This window comes from Pseudophryne corroboree, chromosome 1 (genome assembly GCF_028390025.1).
Source record: "Pseudophryne corroboree isolate aPseCor3 chromosome 1, aPseCor3.hap2, whole genome shotgun sequence".
Lineage (NCBI taxonomy): Eukaryota > Metazoa > Chordata > Amphibia > Anura > Myobatrachidae > Pseudophryne > Pseudophryne corroboree.
In genome coordinates, this window is record NC_086444.1 from 667,748,567 (window position 1) to 667,768,223 (window position 19,657).

Genomic DNA, 19,657 nt, shown 5'->3' on the forward strand with positions numbered 1-19,657 from the left:
CTAGTTACCCATGGGAACCTTCCTGTTAGTTGTTTGGGTGGTTTAGGTTTCAATAGTTGTTGACGTGTGGCCTTTAGAGCTTTTTGTTTGGCTTGTTCAAGCAACCCTATTGGGTACCCCCTCTCTATAAATTTAGAAAACATCTCATTCAATTGTGTATCTCTTATTGACTGTTGGCTATTAATCCTGCACACCCTTAAAAATTGTGAGTATGGGAGGCCTGTAATTGTAGATTTGGGATGGAAGCTATCAAACCTTAATAGATTGTTCCTATCAGTAGCTTTTGTGAACAACTCAGTGTTGATAACACCTTCAGTCAGTGTAATACACACATCGAGGAAATTAATCAGTTTATCATTGCACTCCAAAGTGAACTTGATGGGACTAGCTGTGGCATTATGTTGCTCTATGATATCAAATAGATGATTTTCAGCCCCCATCCAAAAGATGAGTACATCATCTATGTACCGCTGATAGAGACATAGCTTAGATGAAATAGCTAAATCCTGTAAAAACAGCTCCCTTTCCACTTCCCACATAAACGCGTTGGCAAATGCCGGGGCCACCGCACTCCCCATGGCACAGCCAGTGCGCTGAATGTAAAAATGATGGTCATGCAAGAAATAATTGTGCGTCAGCGTAAATTCTAACAAGGATAGATAGAATTTAATATCTGGTCCTACATATTTGGGGTTATTAGTTAGAAGGTGTTCCACCGCTGATAGCCCCGCCCCGTGGGGGATACAAGTGTATAGACTTGTCACATCTATGGATGCCAAGATTAAGTTACTGGGTAAAACACCTAAACCCTCAAGAATACGTAGAAGTGATGACGTATCTTTTAGATGTGTTGGTGTATCCTGTATACATGGTTGAAGATAACTATCACAATAGATGGAAATTGCCTCACACAATGAACCCCTGGCAGATATAATAGGCCTGCCAGGAGGATTCATTGCATCTTTGTGAATCTTGGGAATCACGTAAAAAATAGGAACTACGGGAAAATCAACACTAAATGCCTTGGCTACAACAGAGGTGATAATTGATGTTTCCACTGCCAGTTTTAACATGTCATCCAATTCCTTCTTAAACTGACTAGTGGGATCTCTAGACAGTCTAGCATATGTGGAACTATCTGCTAGTAACCGTGAACATTCTGCTTTATACTTTACAGTTTCCAAAACCACGATCCCCCCTCCCTTATCTGCCTGGCGTATTATGATGTCTTCCCTCTTACCAAGATCTACCAGGGCATCAAATTCACCTTTGGCTAGATTGGGATAACATTTACCAATATTATTTTGCTCAGATGTCTCAAGCACCCTACTAAAAGTCTTAATAGACGCATTCAGGGAATTTGGATCAAACGTGGATTTGGTAAGTTTTCTCACCTGCGGTGGAAGAGCGGAAGTCCCTAAAGATGAGGCAACCACATTGTCCTTAGCAAAATGTTCCTTAAGCTTCAGGGATCTAATCAATTTGTACTGTTCAACTTTCTGGAGGAAAGGATCAGGTCGAGTTGTAGGGATAAAAGAGAGTCCTCTGCTCAGCACTATGGACTCCATCTCCGTAATCCGTTTTGTAGAGAGATCAAAAATTAATTGCGTCTTCCCTTCGGGGGTTTGGTGCCTGTATTGCCGCCCCTTCTGCCTCTTTGTTTGCCCCCCTCGCCTCGTTGGGGCACTTCTCGTCCGGCTATAATGGCTCGGGTGCGGACCCCTAAAGGGATCTCCTTTCTGTCCTGTGGGGTACCTTGAATTCCTTCCTCCGTCACACTAGCTGATGTACTCGAGTATTGAGGGCGTTGAAATCTTCGCCTATTATAGAATGACTGTGTACCACGTCCTTAAGTGGCTTGACTCCCCAGCCAGGAGTATACCTTATGTTGGTCATAGTCCTGTTGGACCCGAACTCTCTTTTGTTTTTTAAACTTAATGAGGTTCGTTTTATATGACTCAACCTCATCTGAGAGTTTACTCAGCCACTCAGGTACTGGTATTGTTTTCAAGTTATGTTCAATTTCGAATAACTCAATTTTATTTCTGGTAATGGTTAGCTTACGGGTGGACTCCTCAATCACCAATAGTAGCAGGTCCATAGAGCACTTATTAAGCACTGCGATCCATTTTTTGCAAAAGTTCACATCATAACGCCCAATGGTCGGCATATTATGGATCCTAAATCCACGTGGGATCTGCTTGGCCCTATGGTAGTCAGACAATGTCATAGCGTGGTACAGGAAATCAATCTCTCTTTTACGCAGTCTTAAAAATTCCTTATGGGTATCCTCACTGGATGTTCCAATATCCGTGTCAAACAGTGGTTCTTTGTAAAGGATATTCTCCGCTTCAGCTTCAGAGAAACTTAAAGTATCATATGTGTCACATTGTAAAAACAGAGTTGCTCCCTCCGTTGCTGTTGCATCAGTATTAGACATGATTCAGTGACAAAAAGTGCAGCACAGGTGCAGTGTGCAAAGTCAATTACTGAAAGTGCTATTAAAGTGCTAGTGCTAGTGCAAATGAACCTCCTGAGTCAGGTAAAACAGGTTACTGAGGGTGCCTTGGACAAAAGCTTTAAGGCCTTACGGCAAGATAGGCCACAGCATACAAATGGTGCAGAGGACCCGGCACTCCTCACGCTCCCCAGCGTATCAACAGTGTGCTCCTGTGCCCTCACCTCTTAGGACCTGGATCCCATAAATAACGATAGCAGTAAGTGCGGCACTGGGAGTCTTGCAGTGGAGTTGAAGAAAAACCGTGTCTTTATTGCATCTACGTTTCGGGGACGCAGCCCCTTCGTCAGGATAACCACACAGTGAACAAAACAGTGTTTAAATATGTAGGACCAGATATTAAATTCTATCTATCCTTGTTAAAATTTACGCTGACGCACAATTATTTCTTGCATGACAATCATTTTTACATTCAGCGCACTGGCTGTGCCATGGGGAGTGCGGTGGCCACGGCATTTGCCAACGCGTTTATGTGGGAAGTGGAAAGGGAGCTGTTTTTACAGGATTTAGCTATTTCATCTAAGCTATGTCTCTATCAGCGGTACATAGATGATGTACTCATCTTTTGGATGGGGGCTGAAAATCATCTATTTGATATCATAGAGCAACATAATGCCACAGCTAGTCCCATCAAGTTCACTTTGGAGTGCAATGATAAACTGATTAATTTCCTCGATGCGTGTATTACACTGACTGAAGGTGTTATCAACACTGAGTTGTTCACAAAAGCTACTGATAGGAACAATCTATTAAGGTTTGATAGCTTCCATCCCAAATCTACAATTACAGGCCTCCCATACTCACAATTTTTAAGGGTGTGCAGGATTAATAGCCAACAGTCAATAAGAGATACACAATTGAATGAGATGTTTTCTAAATTTATAGATCGAGGGTACCCAATAGGGTTGCTTGAACAAGCCAAACAAAAAGCTCTAAAGGCCACATGTCAACAACTATTGAAACCTAAACCACCCAAACAACTAACAGGAAGGTTCCCATGGGTAACTAGATTTAACCCTAATAGCCCACAGCTAATTAAGCGCACTAGACAACTGTGGCCCATTATTGGATCAGACAGAGAATTGGGAGAAGCCTATCAGTCAAGATTACTACCCAGTTTTTCTAGGGGGCCAAGTATTAGGGATTTTGTTGTTAGGACTGACATTTCTTCGTTTGATAGGATAAACCCCCAAAATTTTCTCAGACGAAGAAATGGGTGTTTTAAATGTAGTGGCTGCACTACCTGTGGATATATGTTACAGGGTGACAGTTTTCAGCATCCACATACAGGGAAGAAATATAACATCAGATACCCCTTATCATGTGACTCAAAATTTGTCATTTACCTGTTAACCTGCCCCTGTGGATTGGCCTACGTTGGCAAGACCGATTGTGCCTTCAAGACAAGAATGGCCCAACATAGGTACACCATACGTGAGGCCATTAAAACAAGTGGCAGTGATCAGCCTTCATGGTACGGCGGGGGACGCAAACGGAATTTGAAGATATGGTGAAGGAACTTAATGCTTTAACCAGTCCCATCCGTTTTACAGCCACGTGTTCTGCTTCCGAGATTAATTTTCTAGATGTGACAATACTCGTGTCGGGTTCCAGATTAACAACAACACTTTTCCGTAAAATAACGGATCGGAATACTATGCTTCAAGCCACTAGTTTCCATCCACCTGCATTGAAAGACAGTCTACCTGTCTCCCAGTATTTAAGAGCAATGAGAATAAATTCAGAGGCGGACCTTAGACAAGTACAATGCGCCGAAATCACATCTCGCTTTCTAGAGAGAGGGTATGCAGCAGGTACACTTCGTAAATGTCTTGAAAGAGCTCAGGGCATATTTTCTGGTGCTATCCCGAAAAAGAAAACGGATGGTAGGATGATTTTTCCCATTCAATATGATGGGAATTCTTCTACGATCAATAAAATTATACACCGTCACTGGCCGATTATATCAACGGATGATGATCTCCCATTTAAACATACTCGAGCACCAATGATGGTGTATCGGAAGGGAGCCAACTTGAAGCAACTATTGATGCGTCCTACAACATTCCCGGGCATGTCCACGGGGCAATCTACTTCGAACACATTGATGCAGGCCAGGCCAGGCTGTTTCTCCTGTGGTAATTGTACCACATGTCGGTCTATGCAAACTGTCCCTTTCTTTAATCACCCACATACGGGCAGGAAGATTAGGATCAGGTACCATCTGCATTGCAGACTTGACCATGTTGTCTATTTGCTTAAATGCCCATGTGGGTTATGTTATGTGGGGCTTACCACACGGACCTTTAGGGACCGGATGGCAAACCATCGATCCTCTATTCATACAGCAATACAGACGGGACAGACGGACAAGCCGGTGGCCCGACATTTTGTACAGGCACGACACCAGGTAGCAAGCCTTAAATGTAGACTTATAGACTGGGTACCACCGATACCTACAGGGGGCGATAGAGCACTTGCCCTCAGGCGTCGGGAGTGCTATTGGATTCATACATTAGATACTGTGACCCCAAGAGGACTTAATGAGGGTAACCCCCTCAATGTATTCTTGTAGGTCAATTCCCTGGTATTAGTAAACTTGATTTGAGATTATGTCTGTGACACTAGAACAGGTAAGCGATATGCATATATTGTTGGCAAAACCTGTGGTGGTAGATCTCATTAGTTGTAGTGGGTTAACGTCCCACTGATTGTTTGGATCAATTCTTTTTGTTTTTTTATGTGTTTTTTTATGTGTTATTGGTTGGGGTTTTAATTTATGTTTTGTAGTTATATTATGAGTATGTATGGTGGGTAATATGATTTTACAGTTGTAATAGTTTGCGCTCTCTGTGAACTCACCGGTCTCTGTCTTACCACACATCGAATATATATTATTACATTCGTTCATAGTGACCCACTGAAAATATTGGTGGAATGGGGGGTGTTCAACACCCGTTCACCTCCCTATTGTTGGCGGATTGCCAGCATTTATGGGGGGCGTAATGTTAGTATTATTGATATTGACTATGATGATTAATACGATTTTTTGAGGATATGGCCGATTAGGTCTTACCTCATTTTATCTGTGCATACTGTCTGACATGCACATACTGTTTGTCTTTGACACATTGAATATGCCCATCCTTGTGTATCACAATATAGTTGAATTTTTTAGATATATCGAGAGTCTGATTGGTTTTGATACCATATTCACACAGAGCACGCCGTCCAGTGGAACGCACTGTGATGGTGTGGAACGCATATTGGCACTTCCGCCCTGTGGAACGCAGCACATGATGCAGCGCACGAGTCACTTCCGCCTTGTTGGAACGCACTGCGGCTTTGACTAGTACCTACGGCGCTTGCAGGGACAGGACTGGCGGCGTGAAGCACTAACACGATATGTTCAGGTATATGCCAAGTTTAGGTAGATGGTGGCCATAATGAACATTGAGTTATAGTGATATGGACATTTTTTGACTTGAGGACGCTTTGTGTGTTAAGCTTAATTGCCGATTACGTCACTTCCGGTAAGCGCTGTATTTAAATCCACTCTGGGATCAGGAGGGTCATGCAGACACAAGCAGGACGCCTCCAGACCCGAGTAAGTGACTGATTGTTTGATTTATGTGTCTCTGTGTGTAGATAGCTTCCTTTTTTGCCTGTAATTGATGTTGAAACCAGATGCTTTCCCTTTGCAGCCCTGTTATCAGCAACAGATGTGTCTGCATCCAGGGACTTTATTGATTATACACCACACAGTAGGTAATGTCTATTGTGCCTAAGTAGTTGCCCATGGAAATTGAGCAATACTTCCACATTGTGTGGTATGTTTTATAATGAGGTCATGTATTCCTGTTATTATTACAGTGTGATATACATTGGATTGCCGGTTGTTCGTTTACATGGTGTTGTGCTGATACTATGTGTCATTATGTGAAGGATTAGGCGTCTCAGGTATGATTCACCTTTTGACTACTAGGTGGAGGATACACGTGGGTTTTCCTATTGCCCAGTTAGCATTAATTTGCACTGGACTTAGTTTTATATATTTGCACAGCGTTTGGTGTTGGTACTTCGGGGACCGGTGAGGCATGTGATTTTAACTGTAATCATTGTTCCTACAGATTGTATGAATTGAATAATGCAATTGAATACTTGATCTGCTGGTTCACCTGTCTTGAGAAAGGCCTGTTTACAGGCCGAAACGTTGACAATAAACCACGGTGAATATTCGACCTTTCAAAATTGAGTTTTCTCTTCAACAGCGAGAGTGCATCCCCACTTTGTGGACAGTTTTGGATATATATATATATATATGGATATATATATATATATATATATATATATATATATATATATATATATTGTGTGTGTTCCCTAAAAAATTGTAATAGCAGGAATGTATGTATATATGTGTGTATGTATATATGTATATATATATATATATCTATATATATATATAAAAAAAAAAATATATATATATATATATATATATATATCTTGAGGATGGAAATAGATAATCATATCATGTGTGGGAACATATTGTTCAGAGTCACGTCAACATTAATCTGGTGGGAGTAAGAATATTGTCACATATTACAACGATAAGTTATTAATAATACCAGATTTATGTATGATTAACGTGAGGGGTTTAACTGGTCATGGGGCGGGAACTCAGATGCAAACAACAGAAATCACATCTCAAGTCTTAGCCATCGCCCACCTTTTGAGCTGATCAATGATCCCCGGTGCACAGGATATGTCCCACCCCCGAACCAATGGAAGAAGAGCACACAGTGTCTATTGTATTATGTTTTGATCAACTGTATAAAAAGCAAGCTGCCTAGCCGGTCGGTAAGCTCTCTCTCTGAAGGGTCATCTTGCCTGATAGACCTGAGCACCGGGGCCGCGTGGCGCTGGCGAAACCAAACGTATGTACCATTGTATTGTAGCCTCTTTTCTGTTATTGTAATTGTATCTTTGTTGTAACCCCCTTTTATCAATTATATGTTGGCGGGTCGGATCCCAACTTCCTAAATACAATTGGTGTCGTGTCTCCTTTTCCTGCTAGATTTGTAAGTGTATTCCAGACACACGTGAAGCTGCATAGTGCTCACGGCGTGTCGTTGTGTGTATATGCACCGCGTGTACTCTGTACGTCCGTCGCGGCGTTAGTACGCAAAGTGCGTACACGGTACGGGACTTTGTACGCAAACTGAATAATAAGTACGTAGGTTAAGGATTTCATACAGCGGCCGCAGCGGCTCTATTTTAAAGTGTATTGAATGTATTTTTAAAGTGTTGCTTTTAGTCCTGTAAGTAAATCAACATTTACAATATTATTTCAACTTGTTTGTTGTACCGAAACCTGACGGTTCGGTAAGACCGATTTTGCTCCTCAAGTCGTTGAACCCATACTTACGAGTGTACAAATTCAAGATGGAGTCTCTGAGAGCGGTGATCTCAGGTTTGGAGGAGGGAGAATTCCTAGTGTCTCTGGATATCAAGAATGCGTACCTTCACATTTTGATTTGGCCGCCTCGTCAGTCTTATCTACGGTTTGCACTGCAGGACTGCCACTACCAGTTCCAGGCCCTGCCATTTGGTCTCTCCACGGCACAGAGAGTGTTCACCAAGGTGATGGCAGCGATGATGTTTCTACTCCGCAAACAGGGAGTGAACATAATTCCGTACCTGGACGATCTTCTGATAAAGGCACCATCCAGGGAGCGGTTGTTGGACAGCATTGGTCTCTCAACCAGACCTTACCAAAATCTCACCTGGAACAGACGCAGAGGTTTTCCTTCCTGTGAATGATACTGGACACGGACTCTCGGAGAGTATTCCTTTGAAAAGCAGAGCAGCAATGTCAGAGGTGTCAAGAATTCTCCTCTGAGCAGAAAAACACGCCGTGGCGTTGACGGCGGTCTTCATTCCGGGATTAGACAACTGGGAAGCAGCTAATTCTAGCCAGGAGAGGGATTCCTGACAAGGTCATCCCGACTATGATCCAAGCCAAGAAAGGGGTAACGTCTAAACATTACCACCGTATATATGGAAAAGTATGTCTCTTGGTGTGAAAGCAAACAATATTCCGCGGTGGAATTTCATCTGGGACGTCTCCTGCTTTTTCTGCAGTCGGGAGTGGATGTGGGCCTACGCCTAGGTTCCATTAATGTCCAGATTTCGGCTTTGTCTATTTTCTTTCATAAACAATTGGCTTCTCTCCCTGAGGTCCAGACGTTCTTGAAAGGTGTTTAGCACATCCATCCTCCCACAGCACCTTCGGATCTCAGTTTGGTGCTGCAGTCCCTCCAATCGGACTGGTTTGAACCGTTACAGGAGGTTGACATAAAGTTCCTTTACTTGGAAGACCGTCACACTGTTGGCCTTGGCCTCAGCAAGATGTGTGTGGGAGCTAGGGGCGTTGTCTCACAAGAGTCCTTACTTAATTTTCCATGAGGACAGAGCTGAACTCAGAACTCGTCAGCAATTTCTTCCTATGGTGGTGTCCGCTTTTCACATCAACCAACCTATTGTGGTTCCGGCTGTGACAGACACCTCTGCTACTTCAAAGTCTTTGGATGTTGTGAGGGCTTTGAAGGTGTATGTAAAGAGAACAACATGTCACAGAAAATTCGATTCCGTGTTCGTTCTCTATGATCCAAATAAAATTGGGTGTCCTGCTTCCAAGCAGTCTATTGCACGCTGGATCAGGCTCACTATCCACCATGCTTATTCCACGGCAGGATTGACGGTTCCATAATCTGTGTAAGCCCACTCTACTAGGTCGGTGGGTTCTTCTTGGGTGGCTCCCTGGGGTGTCTCGACTTTACAGCTCTGCCGACAGCTCTATTTTACAAGTTTGATACTTTGGCCACTGAGGACCTTCAGTTTGGTCAATCAGTTCTGCAGGAACCTTCAGCACTCTCAAACCCAGTTTGGGAGCTTTGGTACTTCCCCATGGTGCTAACTGGATTCCCAGTATCTTCTAAGACGTATGAGAAAATATGATTTTAATTACCTACCGGTAAATCCTTTTCTTGTAGTCCGTAGAGGATACTGGGCGCCCGCCGGGTGGTCTTCTGTATGCCGGCGGTCGGGCTCCCGGCGCTCAGTATACCGGCGCCGGGAGCCCGACCGCCGGCATACCGACACTTATTTTCCCTCGTGGGGGTCCACGACCCCCATAGAGGGAGAATAAAATAGTGTGGCGCGCGTAGCGAGCCCGCAAGGGGCTCATTTGCGCTCGCCACGCTGTCGGTAAGCCGGCGGTCGGGCTCCCGGCGCCGGTATGCTGGTCGCCGGGAGCCTGACCGCCGGCCAGCCATAGTGAACCCGGCGCCCGCCCGTTGCTTCGTTCTTCCTGCACTTTGTTCAGCTGTTGCTGTTCATGTTTCAAGTTTGGTTAGCATGGCTTTTCTATTGTTCTTTGTGCTGGTTTGTAATCTCACCACTTTCCTTATCTATCCTTCTCTCAAAGTATGTCCGTCTCCTCGACTGAGTCTGGTAGGAGGGGCATAGAGGGAGGAGCCAGCGCACACTATCATTCTTAAAGTTCCCAAAGCTCCTAGTTGACCCATCTAAACCCCACGGTACTAATTGGATTCCCAGTATCCTCTACGGACTAAGAGAAAAGGATTTACCAGTAGGTAATTAAAATCCTATTTTTTCTGATAGTCAATCATCCTGGGCTTCCAGTTTGACCATCCTATCCCGATACTGTATATGTAAGCAGACTGACACAGGACTAGATGTTTTTCGATCAGTGGTTTTGTTGTTTGCGAAAAACAGGGCTAATGACATCTGAATGAAAAGTTGCAAATTGTACTTTTGTTTATTGCTGAACAAAGTAAATGTCTAAACACACATAGTAAAACCACCTGCATGTATTAAGGTCCATACACACTTAACGATAAAATGAGCGACATCTCTCATTTTCCCCCTCCTTGAGCGACGTCGCTCATTTTATCGTCAAGTGTGTATGCCGCCAGCGACGACCGATGCGCGGCCCCACGGGTCGGCAGCGATCGTCGCTGTTGGTAGGGCATGCATGAAGGATGTGGACCTTCATGCAGGGCTGGCGGAGGCGTGACGTCACTGAGCGATATGAGCGGTCATATCACTCAGTGTGTACAGTCGGCCGCTGACCGGCCGGCCCGGGAGGGGGAAACATTAGACGATGTCGCTCACAGAGCGACATCGCTAATGTGTATGGGCCTTTAGTCTTATGCTAGATTTGTGAGAAACAAAACAGTTGAGGGTGGGAAGAGTGGAAAACAATACTAAATAAGCTAAAGATCATGGTAGCTCGTTTAGTTTTTACTCCTGAAAATTCCTCAGAACCCTGTATGTAAGGGTGGTGCCAAACTATTGTGTGTATTATGTTCTGTTGGCCCTTCTGTGTAGTTTTTGTAACTGTTCCTGTCCTATGGCACTGGCTTTACATTCCAACTATCAAGCAGACATGCTGGGCGAGATTCAAATCTTCTCTCCCCCTCTTCCGCCCCCATCGCGCCCGCCGGCAGTATTTCAAATGTTACTGCTGATGGGTGCAATATCAGTATTTCAGCTCACCACCCTCAGGGGTGGTGAGCTGAAATGCGCGAAAAGTGACCCGTTTGGACGTCAAAACAGGACTTTTCATGATTGCGCCCATGTGTTTAGTCGGGTTTAGTTGCTTTACGCAGCTAAATCCGTCTCTTACGGGTGCGATCAGCGCAATAACGGGGGGCCATAGAATATCGCCCCACAATCTCCAGTCACTTTAGATGGGTTATCGGGGGTAAAAAAAAGATTTAATTCCCGCCCGCTGTGTCTTTCTTCACCTGTGGGAACACAGCAAGATGCATGTACACAGCACACTGGGAATTAGCTGTTACAATGGAGCTTTATAAGATTTAACAAATTCTCCTGCTTGACCTCTGCTGTCGCATGCGGTAATCGCAGTGCACTGTCGCTAATATAGCTCAGCCATTTATCCCAAGGTTACAGCGGTTCACCGTAGAAAATGTAATTCTGATTAAGACAGACATTATTTTCTGATAACTTAATTACCACTAAGCTATGCACCATGTGTAAATGTATAAAATGAACAATACCTTTTTCTTTGTGATTATTTGATTTACAACATTGTGCAGTTTTTGTAAATTTCTTTAATTGAAACTTACATATTTTTTTTTTCTTCTATCAGAGAATAAGACTACATTTGTAATGTTATATTTAATGCTCACTCTTTTAATTTTCCAGACAACACGATCAGAGTTTGAACTTCCTGAGTATTCCATACGTCGAAGGTACCAGGACTTTGACTGGTTAAGGATTAAACTCGAAGACACCCAGCCTACTCACTTCATTCCCGTAGGTACTATATTACTGATGTATTGGATGCAGAAGTAGTAAATTTGGAGATCTGAGTATACATTTACTGTATAATAATGAAGTACAGAACAGCTTTTCATAAAATACAGAAGCATGTAGTTACTAAAGGGACATTATGGGAATGCTTGAGTAAACAGGAAAGTCTTGAGTCTGCTTTTGAAGGATTCTATAGTTGGGGCCTCTCGTACTGTGCGGGAAGCGAGTTCCATAGAGTCGGAGCCGCATGACTAAAAGCTCGACCCCCAGATGAATTACGGGAGATTCTAGGTACTGCTAAAAGTCCTTCATCTACAGATCGCAGTAATCGAGTGGGTCAGTATGGAGTCAGAAGCTGCTTCAGCTACCTTGGGCCCTGGTCATGTAGTGCTTTGAAACTCGGTAAGCCAATCTTGAAGATTGTTCGCCATCTTACAGGCATCCAGTGAAGGGAGTAGAGTATGGGTGTTATGTGGTTATAACGGGGCTGGTCGGTTAACAGCCTGGCAGCTGTGTTTTGCACCAGCTGTAAGCGGTGTAATTCTTTTTCTGGGAGACCACAGTAGAGGGCATTACAGTAGTCTAATCGAGATGATACAAATGCATGGATGACTTTTGGCAGATCATCTGAGGGAAGTAAGTGCTTGATTCTGGCTATGTTCCTCAGGTGAAAGAATGAGGATTTGATTGTGGCTGATATCTGATGTTTAAGTGTCAAGCCACCATCCAGGACAACGCCAAGTTTCCGCACACGATCAGTGTTTTGTAATTCTGAATCTCCGAGTGTAAGTCCAGTTGGTTGGCTATGCTGCAGTCTTGTCCTTTGATGTTGCGGTCATATTATAAGGACCTCTGTTTTATCCGGGTTCAATCGCAGCCAACTGGCACTCATCCACTCCTGGATTTCAGCTAGACAGCCATTTAAGGTTGCTATTGGGTTATCAGTGCCCGGAGCAAAGGACAAGTCAGTTGTGTATCATCTGCATAACAGTTTTATACCATCCCATGGCGCCTGATTATTTCACCCAGCGGGAGTATGTATACTGCAAAAAGCATGGGGGATAGTATGGAACCTTGTGGGACACCACATGGCAATGGCACTGATGGTGATGAGTATACTCCAGACGATACTCTCTGTGTCCTGCCTATGAGAAATGATTTGAATCAGCTTAGGACTGTGCTATCCAGTCCACAAAAATGGATCAGTCATTTATGAATGAAAATGTCATCTAGTCACCTATGTAATGTACTGGGACCTATATGGGGCAAGATCTGAAAATGGAATTTAATTCTGAGATGAATATGCAATTGCTAAGAACCATCTACACACTGCATAAACAATTTTTGGGGATGTCATTAGAATAAAAATATAGTACTAAAGGTATGTTGTAAAACGGAAGTTATGATCCACCACTTTCGTCCCAGTTACCCTTTCACGTCCACAACTAAACTCCAATCCTCCCAAGGTTTTTTTTATTCTGATATTTGTTCTAACTTAACTTTTATTCATGTAATTAAAAATAAAATACTTTCATTTTAGAATTGCAAAGCTTAAATACAAGTTTTATGTTACATTTTTCCTTGAGTTTTGTATTATAGAAAAGATTGTTTTGATTGTTATATTGTATAAATAAAAACAAACATAAAAATTAAATGATGGAGCGCTGGTTAACTTTTTGTAGTGCTGTATAAATGTCCGACTGGCCCCCCGGTACAAGAGAATTCCCTGTTGGACCCCCTATACAGACCTGTCCCACAGAGGATAGGGCCACCCCGTCTTGCTGACAATCTAATTGCAGAGCACCTGACAGGAAAACACTGTAACATGGTTTCTCTAACGTCCTAGTGGATGCTGGGACTCCGTCAGGACCATGGGGAATAGCGGGCTCCGCAGGAGACAGGGCACATCTAAATAAAGCTTTTAGGATCACATGGTGCTTACTGGCTCCTCCCCCCATGACCCCCCTCCAAGCCTCAGTTAGGTTTTTGTGCCTGTCCGAGAAGGGTGCAATCTAGGTGGCTCTCCTAAAGAGCTGCTTAGAAAAAGTTTTTTTAGGTTTAAATCTCAGTGAATCCTGCTGGCAACAGGATCACTGCATCGAGGGACTTAGGGGAGAGATTTCCAACTCACCTGCGTGCAGGATGGATTGGAGTCTTAGGCTACTGGACACTTAGCTCCAGAGGGAGTCGGAACACAGGTCCTCCTGGGGTTCGTCCCGGAGCCGCGCCGCCGATCCCCCTTACAGACGCTGAAGACGGAGGTCCGGAAAGCAGGCGGCAGAAGACTCCTCAGTCTTCATGAAGGTAGCGCACAGCACTGCAGCTGTGCGCCATTGTTGCTACACGTCTCACTGATTCAGTCACGGAGGGTGCAGGGCGCTGCTGGGGGCGCCCTGGGCAGCAATATTAAATACCTTTAGTGGCAAAATAAATACATCACATATAGCCATTAAGGCTATATGTATGTATTTAACCCAGGCCAGTTTTCTTAAAACCCGGGAGAAAAGCCCGCCGGAAAAGGGGCGGAGCTTATTCTCCTCAGCACTCAGCGCCATTTTCCTGCTCAGCTCCGCTGGTGAGGAAGGCTCCCAGGACTCTCCCCTGCACTGCACTACAGAAACAGGGTAACAATGAGAAGGGGGGCATAATTTGGCGATATTGATATATTAAAAGCGCTTATATCAAAAACAACACCTTCTAGGGTTGTTTATATACATTTATAGCGTTTTTGGTGTGTGCTGGCAAACTCTCCCTCTGTCTCCCCAAAGGGCTAAGAGGGTCCTGTCTTCGATTAGAGCATTCCCTGTGTGGCTGCTGTGTGTCGGTACGTGTGTGTCGACATGTATGAGGACGATGTTGGTGTGGAGGCAGAGCAATTGCCGGTAATGGTGATGTCACCCCCTAGGGAGTCGACACCGGAATGGATGGCTTTAGTTATGGAATTACGTGATAATGTTAGCACATTACAAAAGTCAGTTGACGAAATGAGACGGCCGGAAAACCAGTTAGTACCGGCTCAGGCGTCTCAGACACCGTCAGGGGCTGTAAAACGTCCCTTACCTCAGTCAGTCGACACGGGTACCGACACAGATGAATCTAGTGTCGACGGTGAAGAAACAAACGTATTTTCCAATAGGGCCACACGTTATATGATCACGGCAATGAAGGAGGCTTTGCAGATCTCTGATACTGCTGGTACCTCAAAAAGGGGTATTATGTGGGGGGTGAAAAAACTACCTGTAGCTTTTCCAGAATCAGAGGAATTGAATGACGTGTGTGACGAAGCGTGGGTTAACCCAGATAGAAAACTGCTAATTTCCAAGAAGTTATTGGCATTATACCCTTTCCCACCAGAGGTTAGGGCGCGCTGGGAAACACCCCCTAGGGTGGATAAGGCGCTCACACGTTTATCAAAGCAAGTGGCGTTGCCGTCTCCTGATACGGCCGCCCTCAAGGATCCAGCAGATAGGAGGCTGGAAACTACACTGAAGAGTATATACACACATACTGGTGTTATACTGCGACCGGCAATAGCCTCAGCCTGGATGTGCAGTGCTGGGGTAGTGTGGTTGGATTCTCTGACTGAAAATATTGATACCCTGGATAGGGACAGTATTTTATTGACTCTAGAGCAATTAAAGGATGCCTTTCTTTATATGCGAGATGCTCAGAGGGATATTTGTACTCTAGCATCAAGATTAAGCGCGATGTCCATATCTGCCAGAAGAAGTTTATGGACGCGACAGTGGTCAGGTGATGCGGATTCCAAAAGGCATATGGAAGTATTGCCATATAAAGGAGAGGAATTATTTGGGGTCGGTCTTTCGGACCTGGTGGCCACGGCAACTGCCGGCAAATCCACTTTTTTACCTCAGACCCCCTCCCAACAGAAAAAGACACCGTCTTTTCAGCCGCAGTCCTTTCGCTCCTATAAAAACAAGCGACCAAAAGGACAGTCTTATCTGCCGCGAGGCAGAGGAAAGGGTAAGAGAGGGCAGCAAGCAGCCCCTGCCCAGGACCAGAAGCCCGCCCCGGGTTCTACAAAGCCATCAGCATGACGCTGGGGCTTTACAAGCGGACTCAGGAGCGGTGGGGGGTCGACTCAAGATTTTCAGCAATCAGTGGGCTCACTCACAAGTGGACCCGTGGATCCTGCAGATAATATCTCAGGGTTACATGTTGGAGTTCGAAAGGTCTCCCCCTCGCCGGTTCCTAAAGTCTGCTTTACCAACGTCTCCCTCAGAAAGGACGTCGGTTTTGGAAGCCATTCACAAGCTGTATTCTCAGCAGGTGATAGTCAAGGTACCCCTCCTACAACAGGGAAAGGGGTATTATTCCACACTATTTGTGGTACCGAAGCCGGACGGTTCGGTAAGACCTATTCTAAACCTGAAATCCTTGAACCTGTACATACAGAAATTCAAGTTCAAGATGGAGTCACTCAGAGCAGTGATAGCGAATCTGGAAGAAGGGGACTTCATGGTGTCCCTGGACATAAAAGATGCTTATCTGCATGTCCCAATTTACCCCTCACACCAAGGGTATCTCAGGTTCGTGATACAAGACTGTCATTATCAGTTTCAAACGCTGCCGTTTGGTTTGTCCACGGCCCCTCGGGTCTTTACCAAGGTAATGACCGAAATGATGGTTCTTCTACGAAGAAAAGGCGTATTAATTATCCCTTACTTGGACGATCTCCTGATAAGGGCAAAGTCCAGAGAACAGCTGGAAGTCGGTGTAGCACTAACCCAGGTAGTGCTTCAGCAACACGGGTGGATTCTGAATCTTCCAAAATCTCAATTGACCCCGACAACTCGTCTGCTGTTCCTGGGAATGATTCTGGACACGGTTCAGAAAAAGGTGTTTCTCCCGGAGGAGAAAGCAAGGGAGTTATCCGAACTTGTCAGGAACCTCCTAAAACCAGGAACTGTGTCAGTACATCAATGCACAAGAGTCCTGGGAAAGATGGTGGCTTCTTACGAAGCGATTCCATTCGGCAGATTCCATGCACGGACATTTCAGTGGGATCTGCTGGACAAATGGTCCGGATCGCATCTGCACATGCATCAGCGGATAACACTGTCACCAAGAACAAGGTTGTCTCTCCTGTGGTTGTTGCAGAGTGCCCATCTGTTAGAGGGCCGCAGATTCGGCATACAGGACTGGGTCCTGGTGACTACGGATGCCAGCCTACGAGGCTGGGGAGCAGTCACACAGGGAAGAAACTTCCAGGGCGTGTGGTCAAACCTGGAGACGTCCCTTCACATAAATATACTGGAGCTAAGAGCGATCTACAATGCTCTAAGCCTGGCAAAATCGCTGCTTCAGGGTCAGCCGGTGTTGATCCAGTCGGACAACATCACGGCAGTCGCCCACGTAAACCGACAAGGCGGCACGAGAAGCAGAAGAGCAATGACAGAAGCTGCAAGGATTCTGCGCTGGGCGGAGAATCATGTCATAGCACTGTCAGCAGTGTTCATCCCGGGAGTGGACAACTGGGAAGCAGACTTCCTCAGCAGACACGACCTTCACCCGGGAGAGTGGGGACTTCATCCAGAAGTCTTCCACATGATTGTGAACCGTTGGGAAAAACCAAAGGTGGACATGATGGCGTCTCGCCTCAACAAAAAATTGGACAGGTATTGCGCCAGGTCAAGAGACCCTCAGGCAATAGCTGTGGACACTCTGGTAACACCGTGGGTGTACCAGTCAGTGTATGTGTTCCCTCCTCTGCCTCTCATACCAAAGGTACTGAGAATTATACGGAAAAGAGGAGTAAGAACAATACTGGTGGCTCCGGACTGGCCAAGAAGAACTTGGTATCCGGAACTTCAGGAGATGCTCACGGAGGATCCGTGGCCTCTACCTCTAAGAAGGGATCTGCTTCAGCAGGGACCTTGTATGTTCCAAGACTTACCGCGTCTGCGTTTGACGGCATGGCGGTTGAACGCCGGATTCTAAAAGAAAAGGGCATTCCAGAGGAAGTTATTCCTACCTTGATTAAGGCTAGAAAGGAAGTGACTGTACAACATTATCACCGCATTTGGCGGAAATATGTTGCGTGGTGTGAGGCCAAGAAGGCTCCAACGGAAGAATTTCAATTGGGTCGATTCTTACATTTCCTGCAAGCAGGATTGTCTATGGGCCTAAAATTGGGGTCCATTAAAGTTCAAATTTCGGCCTTATCAATCTTCTTCCAGAAGGAATTGGCATCAGTGCCTGAAGTACAAACTTTTGTCAAAGGTGTACTACATATACAACCCCCAATAGTGCCTCCAGTGGCACCGTGGGATTTGAACGTAGTTTTGAATTTTCTCAAATCTCATTGGTTTGAGCCTCTAAAATCGGTAGATTTAAAATACCTTACATGGAAGGTAACCATGCTATTGGCCCTGGCTTCAGCCAGGAGAGTTTCAGAGTTGGCGGCTTTATCATACAAAAGCCCATATCTGATTTTCCATTCGGACAGGGCAGAACTGCGGACACGTCCTCATTTTCTCCCTAAGGTGGTTTCGGCTTTTCACTTGAACCAGCCTATTGTGGTGCCTGCGGCTACTAGCGACTTGGAGGACTCCAAGTTACTGGACGTTGTCAGAGCATTAAAAATATATATATTTCAAGGACAGCTGGAGTCAGAAAATCTGACTCGTTGTTTATATTGTATGCACCCAACAAGATGGGTGCTCCTGCGTCTAAACAGACGATTGCACGTTGGATCTGTAGCACAATCCAACTTGCACATTCTGTGGCAGGCCTGCCACAGCCTAAATCTGTAAAGGCCCACTCCACAAGGAAAGTGGGCTCATCTTGGGCGGCTGCCCGAGGGGTCTCGGCATTACAACTTTGCCGAGCAGCTACGTGGTCAGGGGAGAACACGTTTGTAAAATTTTACAAATTTGATACTCTGGCTAAGGAGGACCTGGAGTTCTCTCATTCGGTGCTGCAGAGTCATCCGCACTCTCCCGCCCGTTTGGGAGCTTTGGTATAATCCCCATGGTCCTGACGGAGTCCCAGCATCCACTAGGACGTTAGAGAAAATAAGAATTTACTTACCGATAATTCTATTTCTCATAGTCCGTAGTGGATGCTGGGCGCCCATCCCAAGTGCGGATTGTCTGCAATACTTGTACATAGTTATTGTTACAAAGATCGGGTTATTACTATTGTTGTGAGCCATCTTTTCAGAGGCTACTTCGTTTTTTGTTATCATACTGTTAACTGGGTTCAGATCACAAGTTGTACGGTGTGATTGGTGTGGCTGGTATGAGTCTTACCCGGGATTCAAGATCCTTCCTTATTGTGTACGCTCGTCCGGGCACAGTACCTAACTGAGGCTTGGAGGGGGGTCATGGGGGGAGGAGCCAGTACGCACCATGTGATCCTAAAAGCTTTATTTAGATGTGCCCTGTCTCCTGCGGAGCCCGCTATTCCCCATGGTCCTGACGGAGTCCCAGCATCCACTACGGACTATGAGAAATAGAATTATCGGTAAGTAAATTCTTATTATTTTGTATACAGATACAGCCGCACACAGAATAAAGGCATGCCACGTATTTTAATCAGCAGTCTACTTGTGCGTTTTATTTGCATAGCGATGCGAATAAGATACATTATTGAGATACAAAGACGTCCAGTGTTTGTAAACACGCTCACGAATCGGCGTGACTAGAAGGGCTGTTTAACGTGATTGCAGCGACGATTAGAGAGGACACATCTGTATGAGGAAACATCTGTAGTTATCTATTTCACTGCATATAATTTCACTGTATTTTTATT

The 19,657-nt window shown here is 45.0% G+C and overlaps 1 protein-coding gene across 1 annotated transcript in view; it reads left to right on the plus strand.

The window, feature by feature from the left end:
- The window catches only part of SNX30 (sorting nexin family member 30), a 406,405-nt gene that overhangs the window by 175,858 nt on the left and 210,890 nt on the right, over positions 1 to 19,657 (plus strand). Inside the window, exon 3 of the mRNA XM_063914721.1 lies at positions 11,774 to 11,884. Coding sequence (XP_063770791.1) covers positions 11,774 to 11,884 — 111 coding nt within the window. The remainder of the gene's footprint in view (positions 1 to 11,773; positions 11,885 to 19,657) is intronic.